At 51.4% G+C, this 15,403-nt stretch overlaps 7 protein-coding genes across 7 annotated transcripts; 3 read left to right on the top strand and 4 right to left on the bottom strand.

Moving 5' to 3' along the window:
• Positions 1–547: 547 nt before the first annotated feature.
• On the bottom strand, positions 548–2,375 carry AYO20_11703 (hypothetical protein; the record flags this gene model as incomplete). The annotated part of the gene is made up of 4 exons (XM_022649920.1): positions 548–783; positions 839–1,166; positions 1,219–2,046; positions 2,097–2,375. The coding sequence occupies 4 exons, from the start codon at positions 2,373–2,375 to the stop codon at positions 548–550; spliced, it is 1,671 nt and encodes a 556-aa protein (XP_022494099.1).
• Positions 2,376–2,914: 539 nt separating this feature from the next.
• Positions 2,915–4,862, top strand: AYO20_11704 (General amino acid permease AGP2; the record flags this gene model as incomplete). Its single annotated transcript, XM_022649921.1, has 3 exons — positions 2,915–3,474; positions 3,538–4,341; positions 4,403–4,862. The coding sequence occupies 3 exons, from the start codon at positions 2,915–2,917 to the stop codon at positions 4,860–4,862; spliced, it is 1,824 nt and encodes a 607-aa protein (XP_022494100.1).
• A 706-nt stretch (positions 4,863–5,568) lies between these two features.
• On the bottom strand, positions 5,569–7,220 carry AYO20_11705 (hypothetical protein; the record flags this gene model as incomplete). Its single annotated transcript, XM_022649922.1, has 2 exons — positions 5,569–6,501; positions 6,606–7,220. The coding sequence occupies 2 exons, from the start codon at positions 7,218–7,220 to the stop codon at positions 5,569–5,571; spliced, it is 1,548 nt and encodes a 515-aa protein (XP_022494101.1).
• A 480-nt stretch (positions 7,221–7,700) lies between these two features.
• AYO20_11706 (hypothetical protein) lies at positions 7,701–9,061 on the top strand (the record flags this gene model as incomplete). The annotated part of the gene is made up of 5 exons (XM_022649923.1): positions 7,701–7,713; positions 7,772–7,802; positions 7,867–7,967; positions 8,020–8,523; positions 8,577–9,061. 5 exons carry the CDS (start codon positions 7,701–7,703, stop codon positions 9,059–9,061), a joined length of 1,134 nt encoding a protein of 377 aa, XP_022494102.1.
• Positions 9,062–9,419: 358 nt separating this feature from the next.
• On the bottom strand, positions 9,420–10,845 carry AYO20_11707 (hypothetical protein; the record flags this gene model as incomplete). Its single annotated transcript, XM_022649924.1, has 2 exons — positions 9,420–10,453; positions 10,515–10,845. The coding sequence occupies 2 exons, from the start codon at positions 10,843–10,845 to the stop codon at positions 9,420–9,422; spliced, it is 1,365 nt and encodes a 454-aa protein (XP_022494103.1).
• An 871-nt stretch (positions 10,846–11,716) lies between these two features.
• AYO20_11708 (1-pyrroline-5-carboxylate dehydrogenase) lies at positions 11,717–13,060 on the bottom strand (the record flags this gene model as incomplete). Its single annotated transcript, XM_022649925.1, has 4 exons — positions 11,717–11,891; positions 11,946–12,513; positions 12,573–12,940; positions 12,993–13,060. 4 exons carry the CDS (start codon positions 13,058–13,060, stop codon positions 11,717–11,719), a joined length of 1,179 nt encoding a protein of 392 aa, XP_022494104.1.
• A 985-nt stretch (positions 13,061–14,045) lies between these two features.
• AYO20_11709 (hypothetical protein) lies at positions 14,046–14,729 on the top strand (the record flags this gene model as incomplete). The annotated part of the gene is made up of 1 exon (XM_022649926.1): positions 14,046–14,729. The coding sequence occupies one exon, from the start codon at positions 14,046–14,048 to the stop codon at positions 14,727–14,729; it is 684 nt and encodes a 227-aa protein (XP_022494105.1).
• Positions 14,730–15,403: the final 674 nt, after the last annotated feature.

Raw genomic sequence — 15,403 nt, forward strand, 5'->3', positions numbered from 1 at the left:
GATGTACGAGTAGAGAGTAATTAAGTTATCTATCTAGTTATAGAACCTATCTAATTAGGACCTTCTATATTATTATTATTATTATTATTATTGAGCGATAGCCGTTACCCCTACTAGTATGCCCACCGCCGTACGAGTTAATACCTCTAGCTAAGAGCCTCGCCCTAGTTGAATACTTTCTCGTACTTAGTGTTACTTAGTCATACTTAGTACTAAGGAGACTAATTATAACTAAGCGCGCTTTACCTAACCTAGTATACTACACTTAGTACTACTTAGTCCCTAGCGAACTAAGCGCCACTAAGTACTTCTACTATACTCAGGCTATGTCCTTTTCCCTCATGAGGTTAGTATAGTTTCCTCCCTGATAGTAGGTATGGTCGTTTGACTAAGGTCTAAGGCGGTTCGTAATAGAGTAGTACTACTAAGCTAACTTAGGTCGTAATCTAATTTAGTCAACGCTAGGTAGACTACGCTCCGACGTGATCCTTAGGTTCTAGTATAGGCCTATATAGGTAGGATGCCTCTAGAAGTTACCCTATGATAATCATGATGCTTTAAGAGCGGCGTCTATCACTTCGCACATTTCAAGGCACTTCTCCTCTTCCAGGCGGCGAGCGACAATCTGCAACGCGACTGGTGCTCCGTGGTAAAACTCAGCGTCGTAATCGGCCTGGATTCTACCGTCGAGATCCGTCAAGGGCGCGAAGTTAGAACCGAGATCTCTAGCTTTGTCAAGCTCCTTGTCTGCAAATGTGACCGGGAAGGTGCAAGCACAGAAGTCTGGGAGGCTGGTGAGTAAAGCCCTCAGAGGTTGACTTTTTGGGAAAACACCTACCCAGGAAATTCACAAAACTGGTAGATCCAATGTAGAAATTCTGTTGTGTCTGTCCAAGTCGAGGTGCCGTCCATGGGGCTGTCGCGCAGATGATACCATCAATTCGGGGCTTTCCCTCCGTTACGGTGGCGTTCCAACGATCCAGATAGGCCTTTTGGAGTTCGTTCCGTTTGACGACCATGGACCTTATTGTCGCGGCTCCTAATATTTCTTCTGCTTCAGCAGCGAGAGCATAGCCCTGCATACAAGGAAAAACAGGCTCCCCCCATGCCTTAACGAGGTCCATGATTGCGGCTCCACCTAAGTTGAAGAGTCCGTCGTCAAATTCCTAGTGAAACTCCGTTAGCATGAACAAGAGTAGTTCACCATATATCTTGTACCCGAATCAAATCCTTATGGTCTTCAGTAGACCATTCAATAATCTCATGACCCTGTTTCTCTAGGGCCGCCTTCGTATTGGCGAGAGCTCGTTCGGCCGGGGGATGAACGTGCACGAGTCCGTCGTGCGTACTGATAATACCAAACCTCATTCGACGACCAGGTGGCTGTATTACGTCTTTTCTCCAAGGAATTGGCAGGCTTTTAATGTCATATTCCCAGGGTCTAGCTTGCTCCGATAGGACTGCCTCGGAGTAGAGTCGCAGGGTTTCAATTGACCGAGCTATGGGGCCGTTAACCGCTAGAATAAATTCCTGACCTGGAATACTTGGCCTTGCACCGTAGTGAGGATATCGGCCGAAACTTGGCTTCAAGCCAAATAAATTGCAGTAAGCGGATGGAATGCGGACAGAACCACCAATATCGGTCCCGACACCCAGTGGTGATGCATACAACGCTATTAGCGCACCTTCTCCGCCACTCGACCCCCCTGGGCTAAGTTTTTTATGCAGTGGATTGCGAGTCTCACCCCAGACATGGTTGTTAGTTTCGGCCATCATCCTTGCAACGGGGACGTTTGTCTTGACATAGAATATAGCACCAAGGTCTCGTAGTATAGTCACAAGTAGACTATCCTTCGAGGTTAGCTCATTCGCGAATGCTGCCATCCCGTTGCTAGAAGGATGAGGCGCTGTGACAAAACAGTCCTTCAACGAAATGGGCAGACCATGTAGTGGCCCGACGGTCTTTCCTGTCCGGGAGAGGTAGTCATCAAGAAACTGCGCACTTTGAATTGCTTCTGGATACAGGACTTCTGTGACACAATTCGTCTAGTATGATCAGCAGACATGGACTAGAATTCGGAGAACGAGAGCCATACGAGTTCCTGAGCGAGAGCAGAAGCCTTGCAAAACGCCTTTGCAACTTCTAGGGCTGTCCATATCTTGCCCTTGATCTTCTCGAGGATAACATTGGCCTCCGATCGAATTATCTCGACTTCGTGATCGGTATAGTAAGAGCCTGGCCGAAGAGAGAAATCGGTCAAGTTGTGTGGTAACCTTTCCTCGCACCATGCAGGAATTTCGTAATAGGCGGCAATGCTCGCCGCCCTCCTCTCCTGGGCAATTGCCGACGCTTCGAGATAGTTGTGTGTAGCCATGTCTTCAGGTTCACTCAGCCTGTCTGCCAATTCAGAGAGGTGGTCAATGTACTATACCAAGGCTTGACATTATCCATCTATTGACGTTACCTGTTCTGATTGGCCTTGAAATTTGTTGTCAGTTTTTCACGCGAGCCCCACATGATAAGACCAATGCCGATTGCGCCCGATCTTGTTCGCAGCGAACAAAGGCACTAGGCAACGGGGCATATCTGCTCAGCCTTGATGCGACCTTAGCTTTTATCATGAGCGGGTCTGGGGCGCTCATGCAATTCGGTTTGACTGGGACGAGTTTATCTACACTTCAGCCTTTGCCAGAGGCTGATAGCTGAAATACCACAAACCCAGAAACCACCAAGTACTTCAGTATAAAGCTACAGGTGCACAAGGGTAATAGACTTCGAGAAACTTCTTCCGTGTCCGCAGAATACCTATGTGACCTTTTTTGAACTCCGGTGTTGACCCACGCCTTGCTACCTTGTCGGAGAACAGTTGTCAGTTTGCGAGCGTCCTAATCAGTCCAAGGCCTCGGAGTAGCCATGGTATCACCTATATCCAACGAGGCCACTGGGCCCACCGAAGAGCTGGCCATGGAAAAGGAGACGGTCACAACCTCTGTTCTCGATGCGAGTTCAACTCAGGACGGCAACTCCCGCCACAATGTTGGGGCTATTGTGACTGAGACCTTGGGCAGCAACGCTACGTTCAAGGTCCAGCGTCGCCTGAACAACCGTCAGATCCAATTGAACGCTATTGGCGGCACAATTGGAGGCGCGCTGTTCATCGCAATGGGTGGCGCGCTGTCACACGGTGGACCCGGAAGTCTACTTCTGGGGTACTTTATTCATATCTGGTTCCAGGCCATCACAGCTGCCTGCTCGGCCGAAATGGACACCTTCATGCCCGTGCCGGCAGCCTTCATTCAACACGCTAGCAAATGGGTTGACCCAGCACTTGGCTTCATGGTCGGATGGAATTACTATATCTACGTTGCCTTGGGAATTCCATTTGAAATGGTCAGCACAAGCCTGATCCTGGGATTTTGGCGCGACGACATCCCCATTGCTGCAGTCATTTGCGTAATGATTGTGCTATATACGTGAGTCTTTATGGGCGTGTTGCTCGTTCCAGAGGATATCCTGCTGAGCAAGAGAACTTCTAGTCTGCTTAATGCGGTTGCAGTCAACTACTATGGAGAGGCTGAATTCTGGCTTTCGACAGGAAAAGTGCTGCTGCTCGCCATCTGTTTCTGCTTCACCTTCGTCACCATGGTCGGTGGCAATCCGCAGCATGACGCTTACGGCTTCCGCACTTGGAACAACCCTGTAAGATATAACATCCACGTTTCCACGAAACCCGCTCGTGATGGCATACTGATAACCCGATCCATACGACAGGGCGCTTTCCTCGAGTATATCCACACCGGTAGCCTGGGCAGGTTTGAAGGTTTCCTCGCTTGCTACTTTCAGGCTAGTTATATCATCACCGGCCCGGACTATGTCTCCGTCATGGCCGGAGAGGCTCTCAATCCTCGGGTCACGGTCAAGAACGCATACAAGACCATGTTTTGGCGGTTCCTCATCTTCTTCGTTGGGTCAGCCCTGTGTATCGGAATCGTCCTTCCCGCCAACGATCCGACCCTGCTGGGCGTGCTCAACGGCACCAAACCCGGAGCTGGCACCGGCGCAGCCTCACCGTATGTGATAGCTGCACGAAACATGGGCATTACCGCCCTGCCTAGTATCATTAATGCTCTGCTTCTCACCAGCATCATCTCCGCCGGCAACAACTACCTCTACGGTGGAACCCGTGCCCTGTACGGGCTGGCCAAGCAAGGCCAGGCGCCCAAAATCTTCCCTCGGTGCACCAAATCAGGAATACCCATCTATTGTTTGGCAGCGACCCTGCTATTCTCGGCTGTTGCTTTCCTACAACTGAGCAATAGCTCGTCCAAAGTATATTACTGGTACGGACAATCGATCCATGTTCTCTGCATTGTGTGACCAAAGCGCTGACTGTCGATACAGGCTCGTATCTCTTGGAACCGCCGGTGGCCTGATCAACTATTTGACTATCATCATCACTTACATCTTCTTCTATCGTGGCCTCAAGGCCCAGGGCATTGACCGGTCTACCCTGCCTTCTCGAGGCTGGGCACAGCCGTACTTGTCATACGTCAACGCTGTCTGGTTCCCGATCGTGCTTCTGACATTCGGATACTCCAGCTTCGTCTTCCCATGGAGCAATGATACCTTCTTCAGCTACTACATTCTGTTGCTGCTGGCGCCCGTCACATTCTGCTTCTGGAAGATTGTCAAGCGCACCAAATTTGTCAAGCCTTCGGAGATGGACCTAGTCTGGGAGCGTCCTGCCGTCGACGCCCACGAAGCAACCCTAGTTGGAGAGGACATTGGCTTCTGGCGCGAAATGTTGCAACTGGTCGGTATCGGACGAGACAAAGGGGTCCGGGTGGTTGAAAAGGCTTGAACGACTCGACAGTCTTGTGCCAGGTGCTCGGCGATTGATCTTGGTGGGATTTGTAGCTATTGCCATGTAAGACGGACGGAAAACTCCTCGGGACGTGGCATCGAGATATGTGGGTCTACCCAAGGCCAAATGCATTCCAAGTTGTAAGAAGGAGACTTAGGACACCATCGATATACCGTATACATTGTCACCATCACACTGTTGAACACTCTTCGAGGGCTGCGTGCGTCGAGTGCTGGATGCCATTTACTCCAGATCTTATGACCCGGGCACGTGTCCCAGCGCACACTTTCCTTTACGATTCTCCTGTTTTTTGTTAATCTCTGGGCGAAATGTCCTCTGGTTTATCATCAGATGGGTTAAGCTGGTCTCAGAATACCGGTCTATCGACAGCACCACACTCCAAGGTGCACTACAGATCATGTAGCCAAACTAGACCACTTTTACTTAACTCCCTTGCGGCGTCGCGTTTTGGTTGAAATGCGCTTTCTCGAGTGGAACACAGTATGGATTGGAAGCCGGGCTAATTATGCAGATGTTTATACTTTGTCTTCTCGGTCTACCTACCTGATCACAGCCGCCAATTTGCACACCACAAACACCCGGCGTTTTTGCCCAGCGATATTCTGATAACTATACACACGCACGGTTGTTGTGATATAATAGCGTCTGCTTCTCATGAGCCACGAGAAGAGAGACACCTGCTCTACAACTTGGATCTGGGTGCTTCACTTGTCTCCAAGGTGGATCCTATCCCAGACTGCTCCAAGAAACGCAGAGTGGCTGCCTCAGGCGCCATCAGCGAGCCACCCAACCTCTTTTCTGTTGGCAAGTATGCCTCAGGGAACCATGAAGGTGGTGCTTCCCCGAGTATCATTTTGGCCACAGCTTCGCCACTGGTCAATCCATTGGTCATGCCGTAACTGTTCCATCCAGCCGCAATCCATTCCTTTCCCCCGGGTCGCCCTGTGATGCTGTCGGGCAATTTCCCCACAAAGGGGAGAGTGTCAGCCGTCTGGGCCATGACACCCGTCCACACTCCATTAATTTTGGGCTTTTCGGGAACCCATTTTCGATTGAACACAGTGGGTAGAATATTGGTGATGGTCTCCCTGTTGTAATCGCCAATGGTCGAATCGTCGGCCGTGAAGACGTCCTCGATTCTTTTGTGGTCCCCTCCTATCCAGATGTCCCCGTTAGGAGGATTTTGGAGACCGTACCACCAACCCATCAGAATTGTTCGAGTGGCTTTGTCGTAATGCATGTCAGACAAGAAGGTCCACGAGCACTTGTTGCTCAGGTCCGGGAACATCGGTCCAGCATTTTGAGCCGACGTCGTTCCTCGTATAGGCCAGATCTTACCTCTCATGCGAGGCAGCAAATGGCCAACGTGGCCATTATTGCAGTGCACGAGGGTAGCTGCGCGGATGACGCCTCGGGGGGTCACCACCGTGTATGGGTATTTAGGGTCCGTCTCAGCATCATAGAGGATCGTGGTAGCGGGGGTGTGAGTTTCGATGTTGATCCTCCCCGGATACAGGTCGCAAAGGCGCTTGAAGACACCAGTGACCAGTCGATAAGGCCAACAAACTCCGGCCGGAAATTGGTATCCTCCAAAGCCGCCTTTCACGTTCCATTCCTGATTCATGGTGGTGTTAGCCAAGCCAACAGGGGGACCACTCGCCGCGGAGGGAAAGGAGAGGGACGAAAGGCCTAGGGACGGTGTGAAGGCGGGTCACCTACCGATTCTACCTGCTCCTTAGGCACGTACCGGAAAGACCCTTTTTCCTCTGGCAGGTGAGTCTCGTACAAGTCGACAGCACCTAGCACCCGGTTCCACGAAGCTTCGTCCATATAGACGATGCGTTTTGTAACTCTTCGTGCATTGGCCTCCTTCTTGAGGTCTTCGTCATACGAGTTCGCAAGTTTATGCATTTCCTCCAACGTGTGCAATGCCATACGAGCTACCTTGGTCGCCATTTCAACTCCGAATGATTCGGCCACTTGAGCGAACCGGAGAGCATATGGCTTGACGAGTTGACCTCCATTGCGGCCAGTGGCACCACTGCACAATCCGCGAGCGTCCAGCACGGTGACTATCGCCGATCCTGAGCTCGGGTGTTCGAGCAGGGTCTTGGCCACACCGCATCCTGCTATGCCCGAGCCTATGATCAGATAATCTGTAACGCGAGGCAGTTCTTTGGAATGAATTTTGGCGACCTCGGGGTGAGGTGGAAGCTGCCACGAGGACACGGTCGGCTTTGGCTGCGGCAATCCAGGGTCGGCACTGATTTGGGCGAGCAGGTTCGATCCCACAGGCGTCTTCAACCATGTCTTTGTGTTCGAAGGGGTCACCATATCTGTAGAGGTCGGGAAAACATGTCCAATGGTCGCGAACGGACTACAGAGACAAGCCGTGGTGTCAAGCCTCACGCGGGGTGTCGATGGCCAGCGTCAACAATGAGGTTCGAGCAGGTCAAGTAATACTGTATGACTAGCGTCTTGTACGACAATGGCTTGATCTGCGTCTTATCTGGCGACCATCCGACAAAAAAGGATACGACCGCTCGGACCTGTCCACCACTTTTCGGCGCAAATTCTCGCAGCGAACCTTGGTACGATCGTCGCGTCGAATGATAAGGACAAGCGAGGATCTTGTCACGCCGAATTGGAACCTGCAGGTGAATATCTCCACTGGGTCCACTCATCGCGAGAGCGCGACTCCAACAACGCATTGCGGACACAGCGAAGGGTGAAACTTGTCGAAATTTCTGGCGAGGGTCGCCGTATAAGGACTTTCATTTGATGGCTTGCAGGTGTCCCGGGCGCGATATCAAAATGTTTGCCCAGGGTAATGGTTCACATTGACACAAGTTCGCCTACGTAACCTGACGATGCTCAACATCCAGGCCCTCCTAATGTGGAAGAATACGCCCGGAAGTGAGTCTCCCCTGTCATGCTCACTCCTGGTCATTGCGCTGCTTTGCAGCTACGTCGTTCTCAGTTTCATCCAAGATCGACGTCGGAAAGCCGTCGTTCTGGCCGACTGCTCAGCTGGAGGGCAAGCACGACAACTCGGCGTTGCAGAGAAGACTGCGAAGCAAGGTAAGTGGCAAAGGTCCAAGCGAATGACCGGGGGGCGCTAACAAGGTACCAGACTGGGACTCGATTTCCTTCGAGCACTTCAAACCCAAAGAGAATTTAGACTGGACGACGCAACCCGAAGCGCCTTACAGACCATGGCACAATGGTCCTCATTTCATCACAATGGGCATCAAGCGGACATGCTTGGAGGACTGGGTCGAAATTGACCACAAGTATCTCGAGCGGTATCGGTACAAAGTGGAGCTCTTCACGCAGCATCCTGAAAAGACAATCCAATACCTTCCAGGGAGCGAAGAAGCTTGTCATGAGGCACTGAATCTCCTGGCGGACATGTTACCCCGGCGCTATCCTTCTATGTTTCGAGCAACTGCGACCGGGATTGCCAACCTGGTAACAGGAGACAAATGGGACTTACGGAGGGAGTCTTCCACCTGGAAGTCTTATCACCCCCTGCAAGTCATGGGCCTCCTGTCTACAGAGGACTGGTTCATTATGCAGCCAGATGAAGAAGACCCGCGAATCACTCGTCTCCGAGCAGGTGCGAACTGCTTCCCTGGTAAGCTAGCACGGGATCCAATCCCCCTCAATTTGTGCTGACTTCTTCCACAGCGGGCTGGAAGCTCCAGGAACGTATCGGCCTCTCTCTATGGGAAATCCATGCAGGTAAAGTCCCTCAGTATGAAGACAAGCTCGCGATGTCGATGGATCGCTTCTTTCAACGGTTAAGAGTAGATTCTCCCGTTATGCGTTTCAATTACGCCATCGACAATAGCTCGGAGCTCTTCCACATCAACTCCCATCATAACTTAGAACCTGATGGGGCACATCCTGTTGAGCTGGACGACTTGTTCCTGCGGGTCGAGAGGCAGTTTCTACAACGCCTTCCGAAGTCGAGAGCGATTGTGTTCTCAATCAGGACCTACGTGACGCCTATCAGGGAAGTGACGAAAGACCGTGACGTCGCCCTTGCATTGAGGACGACTGTTGACAGCTATGGGCCGCAGTTGGCAGCCTACAAGAACAGGCCGTTGTGGCAGGCCGTTTTAGGGACACATCTTGACGAGATTGCTGGGGGAAAAGAAGGACAGCACTAAAGGGCAGGACGCATAAAACGGATTTCCGGCATTTGCGTCTTCGCACACCATTCATATCTATTCCAACGTTGGTATCCACATGGGCATTCAATGTAGGACGAGCAATTCAGTCGTTTCCTGAGAAGTCTCAAATAAAGATTCTCCATACTCTTCAGCCTTCGGCTTGCGAGAAGTAAGCGAATCTATGCTTTTCACTAACGGGAGCATGTCCGGATTACATGGTGACGATCGTGTTTCCTTTTCAAGCCAACTTTTTACCCGTACTCCCACAACGCCTGTTGCTCGCCGAGGTGGCGTCGGCCTACAGTGTGCTCGGTGTCCGCTGTTCCCATCCATTCGCATTCCCCTTTTACAAGTGTTATACTTCCTCAGCTACGCGTCGCTCTAGAACTTGACGTACTGACTTGACAACCACATCCACCAATTCCCTGACCTGCTCTTCGCTGATGATGAACGGCGGGGCGAGCATGATGGCATCCACAGCACTAGAGCATAGATAGACTGCCGCACCATTCATAAACGATAGTTCTGATACCTCTTTTGCCAGAGGCCGGCCACTGCGGTCGACGGAAGCGAATTCGATGCTCTGGAACAGACCTAGGCCCCGGATATCTTTCAATACTTCCGAAGGCAGGCACGTCCGTAAAAGCCGAGTCAACACGACTCCCATTTTCCTGACGTGGGCTAGCAGGTCGTGATTCTCATCAGTCAAGATGCGTTGGACAGCCAACCCTGCCGCGCAACCAATAGCGTGGGCTTGGTAGGTATGTCCGCTCACGAAGGGGTGGGCGACGCTGTCTTCGGCAAGCGTGGTGTAGACTTTCTCGTTCAAAAGGACAGCAGAGAGCGGTTGATAACCTTCGGCCAACCCTTTGCCGATAGCCTGGAGGTCTGGCGGTATGCCGCCGAGGGCTTCCCAGGCGTGGTACGTTCCCACGCGGCCCATCCCATACATAGCTTCATCGTAGATAAGCAAGGCTCCGTACTTATCGCAAAGTTGCCTCAAGCCCGCAAGATAGCCTTCGGCTGCTGGAGGGCTCCCAAGCGTAGCTCCTCCCACCGGCTCAATGATGACGGCTGCGACGGTGCATGGATCAAGTTCTTGGAACTTCCGATCCCACTCAGCAAGCAGCCTCTTGGTATACTCGCTGGCGGACTCCCCGTCCTTGGCATCTCGGGAATATGAGCATGGCGAGACATGGTGGAAAGCAGTGTCGCACAAGAATGGCGCGAACGTCTCCCGACGCTGGGGGTTGAAGCCTGCGGCCAGAGCTCCGAGAGTGTTTCCGTGATAAGCATACTGACGCCCGATGACTTTGTTACGCTTGGGATCACCGTTACACACATGGTATTGCCGGCTCAGTTTAAGGGCTGATTCGACTGCTTCAGAGCCTGGGAAACGCCATTACCCTGCTGCGCATGCGTCGGACTCAACAATCGAGTGAGGATTTACCTGATGTCAGGAACATGACCTTTGAGAATGCCCCATGATTCTTCGCGATGATCAAGGCAGCCAGTTCCTCGGACGGATCATTGGTGAAAAATGAGGTGTGGGCGAAAGACATTGCTTCGGCCTGTCGCACGATTGCTTCTATAACTTTCCTGTTGTTGTGGCCCACAGAAGAGACAGCGGCACCGCTGCTGCCGTCAAGCACTCGTCGCCCGTATTCATCCTGCAGGTAGACGCCATCACCGTGGACAGCTTTTGGATACGTCTTGGTCAATGAACGGTGGAAGACCGCCGTCGGATTGACGGCGATCGACTGGGTTACATCTTTGGCCATCATGATCTTGGACAGCGGTGACTTTCTGCTCTGCAAAGAATCACGGTTTCAGCGCAATCCTCGACGATGGGAACCATTTGTTCACAATCTGATACTTGGAAACATTTTGGTTTTGTTTGAGGGGAGGCAAGAAAGAATGCTTTTTGGAATCGAGCTTTGCGCGAGATAAGAGGCCCGCCACCTCGGCCTTGTGTTGTCCAAAGAATCAGGCGCGGTGGCACCAACCGGGGCCCTCATTAGAGACCTCAGAAAACCCGCACGGAGCGTCCGCGCCTGTTCTGTTCGCAGCAAGATTGACCATTCATTCGGAGCGAGCAGTAGTCTCGGCGAGAAGTGTTTGCGTAAACCCATCCATACTTGTCCCATCTTGTCAAAGGATTCGCCCCGACTATTGAATAGTCGTCACGTCACGCAATTAGTAATGAATGATAGACTCGATAGATAGCAGTGGGACGGAACAAGATCTGAAGCCGAGCGAAGGTCAATACTAGAGATCAGGTGACTACGCAGATGGCTGCATTAAGCAGTATCAATCTTGGAGCGTGACCATTGTGGGAGAAGGTGGGTCTGTCCTTGCTTCCCGAGGGATTTCTAGCATTGGTCATACCTGCGGGCACGGCTCAGTTACTTTGCATACGCAGTTGGCGCCACGGTAGTCATCCCTTGCCAACAAGGGAGCCGATAGGCACCTGCGTGCAGCTGTGACTGAACAAGGAAGCTGTCGAATGTGAATAGTTCGTTTTTGCCTATCTAGGGCCCTCAAGGTACCCATTATTATGTACCTCGTACCCATTGCGGGTGAAGGAATCCCAGCCACTTTTGTCGACAGCAGCCATCGTTCTCGTGTCATAAGAGCGAGACTTGAGCTCCTTTATGCCATGTTGGACCGATACAAGACGCTGTCAATGACGTGGAAATTTTCCTTGATCGTTCTTTGAGATGTAAACCGACTCAACAACCCCACTGTACCACACTTGTCATTGGTTCCACTGGCTCGAGAGCCACCAAACGGTTGTTGTCCAGGCATCGCACCGGTACATTGATCACTTCCATTGTCAGTTACAGTCACTACGGCGCTGAAGTAATGAGGCGTCACTTACTTGATGTAGAAATTGCCAGCTGAAAACCGGAGCGCTTCGGTCGCCTCAATGATCGCTGCTCGATCCTTCGCAAATATGGCACCAGTGAGTGCATATTCGGTCGTGTCGTCAATCAGCCGGAAGATAGTGGGGCCAAAATCCTTGTCATCGTAGGTGTAGACACACATGAACGGGCCAAATATCTCTTCCTTCATGAATTTGGACATGGGGTCTTGGGTTTCGACAATGGTCGGCCTGATGAACCATCCTTTGGAGTCGTCGAACTGGCCACCAGCAAGAACGGTGATACCGGGAGACTCCATGGCCTCACGAATATAGCCCGTGACCCTCTTGAAGGCTGTTTCATTGATGACAGGCCCAATAAAATCTGTGAAAGCTTCACCCATTGTGAGGGCCTCGGTCTCCTCAACCAAGACACGTTTAAAAGAGTCGGCTAGGGAGGCTGGGACATATACTCGAGATAGAGCACTGCACTTTTGACCCTGGTACTCAAAGGCTGCTCGTACCGACTTCAGCGCGGCGTTCCTGACAGCGGCGGAAGAGTGAATCAGATGGAAGTTCTTCCCACCTAAGTAAAAACGGTCAATCGTGTTCTCAATGTGGTTTGGGGGAGGCAAGTATCCATACCTGTCTCACCGACGACACGCGGATACGATTTCCAAAAGTCCATTTTGGAGCCGATTTTGCCGAGGAGGCTCTTGAAAACAACTGTACTTCCTGTGAAATGCAGTCCTCCGAAGTCTGGATTCGAGAAAACGGCTCCAGTCACAAGTTCAGCATCACCGGGCAGGAATTGCAAAACGCCCGGCGGCAACCCGGCTTCAATCATGATCTCATTGAAGAGCCAACTTGAGTAAATCGCTCCCGGGCTGGGTTTCCAAACGACCACATTTCCCACAATCAGAGGCGCAATGACCAGGTTGACGGCGAGTGCCGTGAAGTTGAAGGGGCTTATGGCATAGACAAACCCGTCGATAGGTCGTACCTCTGTTCGGCTTGAGACCAGTTAGCCAAATGTGCCCGTGCACCGAGAGGACAGAGACATACTTCCAGACACTGGAGGTATTGATTGGAGGTTGCGAAGCATACAGCTTCTCAGCCAGAGAAGGAAACATTTTCAAATCTGGGGGAGACAAGTGGATCAATCTTCGGCGCGAATGGCTCATGTTACATTACGCCCTGTGGGGTTGCCGAGAGCCGACAGATCGTCATAGATAACGCACTCGGCTGAACTTGGTCAACTCCCGGTTGAAGTCCAATGGTTGGTGAGTGCAGATAGATAGATGCCCTCGCGTCCTCAACGCCAAGTCTCCGGAAAACAGCGGCCTGGCGCCCTCCTTTTGATGGAATAGAGTTTCCAGACCCTACAACCAACTTCACACGTTCTCACTTTCGATGATAACTGTCCTCGCGTTACACGCGACTCTGGTTCCTCAACCATTTTGACGAGCTTCTGCGGTAGATCTGTTCTCCACTGAATGTCAGCAAGCAGTTGAGGGCTCAATCTCCATGCCATTCAGTATGTGGACCACGCCTCCAGAACTTCTGGTGTACCACTGACGGCGACCCAGGTTCAGATTTTCTCTTCGGTGCTAATGACACGGAGACGTCTCTGCCGCCTCGAAAGCGGCGACGGGGAGGCAAGGTCTTTTCGGCAAGTCCCAGGTTTTCAGCATTCGTTCTCATGCCCCTGCTAAACGAATAAAAGGGCTGCCACAACTGCCACATAAGAAAGATCAAGGTGCGTTTCGCGCTTAAGCCATCGGCAGCTGGGAGGCCGTCTAATTATGCCAGTGTGATCTTCACGAGCCGACTTGCCATAATTGCGAGAGATCCCGACGGTACATATGCGGCGGTTATAAGGCGGCTTCCATCCACGAGGATCTATCGGATCGAGCACCAAGACCCTCTCAACGGCCTTTACCAAACTTCAGTGATGCTTGTCCTGCGACATTGATGGAAAGTAGCCTCCCCGAGAGTCGTCCAATGCTCAACGGGCAAAGTTGGCCTGATCCTGATGTCCTTGCGCAAGGCCCCGTTCAACTTGTCGACCAATACAATGAGTCTCAGACTCCGTTCACATGGCCAGACTTGGCGACAATGACGAGGTTGCTGGACGACGAGGACTATTTTGGCTTCTCCTTCCGTCTGCCTTCTCCAGCAAGTCTTCAGTCGGACACTCAACCGGAAACCCCTACAACGCTGTGTACCCCACAACGGGTGCATCGCGTCACTGCAGATGAACCGGGACCCGACCGGAAAAGGAAATTGTGGATGACACCTGATTATGGTATTGGAATGTCCTCCAGAACGGTACACGTCTTATCGCATGCTCTGATGCCGGAGAAGATCCTCAATAGAGTTCCGCCCGCATACATAGGTGGGCCCGAGTTGTCGACGGAAAATCGCGAATTGCTTCAACACTACCGAACCCATGTTTGCGAGATGATGATGCCAACCTCGGCCCCGACAATGAATACCTACCTTCGACTCTATCTCCCGCTTGCAGTCCAAGCTCGAAACTCACCTGCTAAGCAAGCCTTGTCGCACGCAATTTTGGCAGTTGCTGCTCTCAACAAAGCGCAACTTACACCAAGCCACCGTCAACTGTACCGAGATCAAGTAAGGGAGCATCATGAACAGGCCACTTCTATGATCAAGAAGATAATCTCAGCCAAGCAAACTACGTGTCAGTCGACAGAAGAGCCAGATGAGAGTAAGCACGCGCTGCTTACGGCCGCAATCACATTAACCACGATCGAGGTAAGCTTATATCGTGAATAGATTGGGGAGTATGCTATTCGCGGCTGACCATACCTAATAGGTTTTCAGCGGTGCGGACTAGGGAAGAGGGTACGAAGGTTTACTTATCTACAAGACGGTCATTAGGTTGACTAGAGGCTAAATATAGTGGCTTTCAAACTCTATAAGTATGACTCTACTATAAATCTTCCAGTGTCTTCACATTGTCGGCTGCACCTCTAGCTGGTTCCAAGCTGTACCTAGGGGAGAGATTGAACTCAGTCCAGCCTTCTCTCCGGATCTTCCTACCACAGATGTCACGGAGCAATATATAGTTGAACAGGAAGCGCTCCAAGCCGCACTAACCTATATACCCCACTATACACTCGATGTCTCCTTCGGTATTTCCCTTAAGACTTTATCTTACCTATATAGGACTATTATACTATCGAGGGTCAAGTCCTCACTCTTAGCTAGGTAGGGCTAGCCAAATAGTACCCAGGATAAGTTAGTTAAACTTGAAAGGGAAATCTTTAGTGATATAGATCAATCCTATCTAGAGGCGACGTCTTACTAAGCTTCATTAGAGGGTTACTATTACGACCTGACCTTTTTAAGGCCACGAAGAGAAGGAGAGCGGGAAGGTTACCTAAGGAAACACGTGTAAGCCGGCCTACGTAGGTCGCTAAGCAATATCAGTCTCTTATACACATCGT

This window comes from Fonsecaea nubica, assembly GCF_001646965.1.
Source record: "Fonsecaea nubica strain CBS 269.64 chromosome Unknown Scaff187, whole genome shotgun sequence".
In the NCBI taxonomy this organism is placed as follows: Eukaryota; Fungi; Ascomycota; class Eurotiomycetes; order Chaetothyriales; family Herpotrichiellaceae; genus Fonsecaea; species Fonsecaea nubica.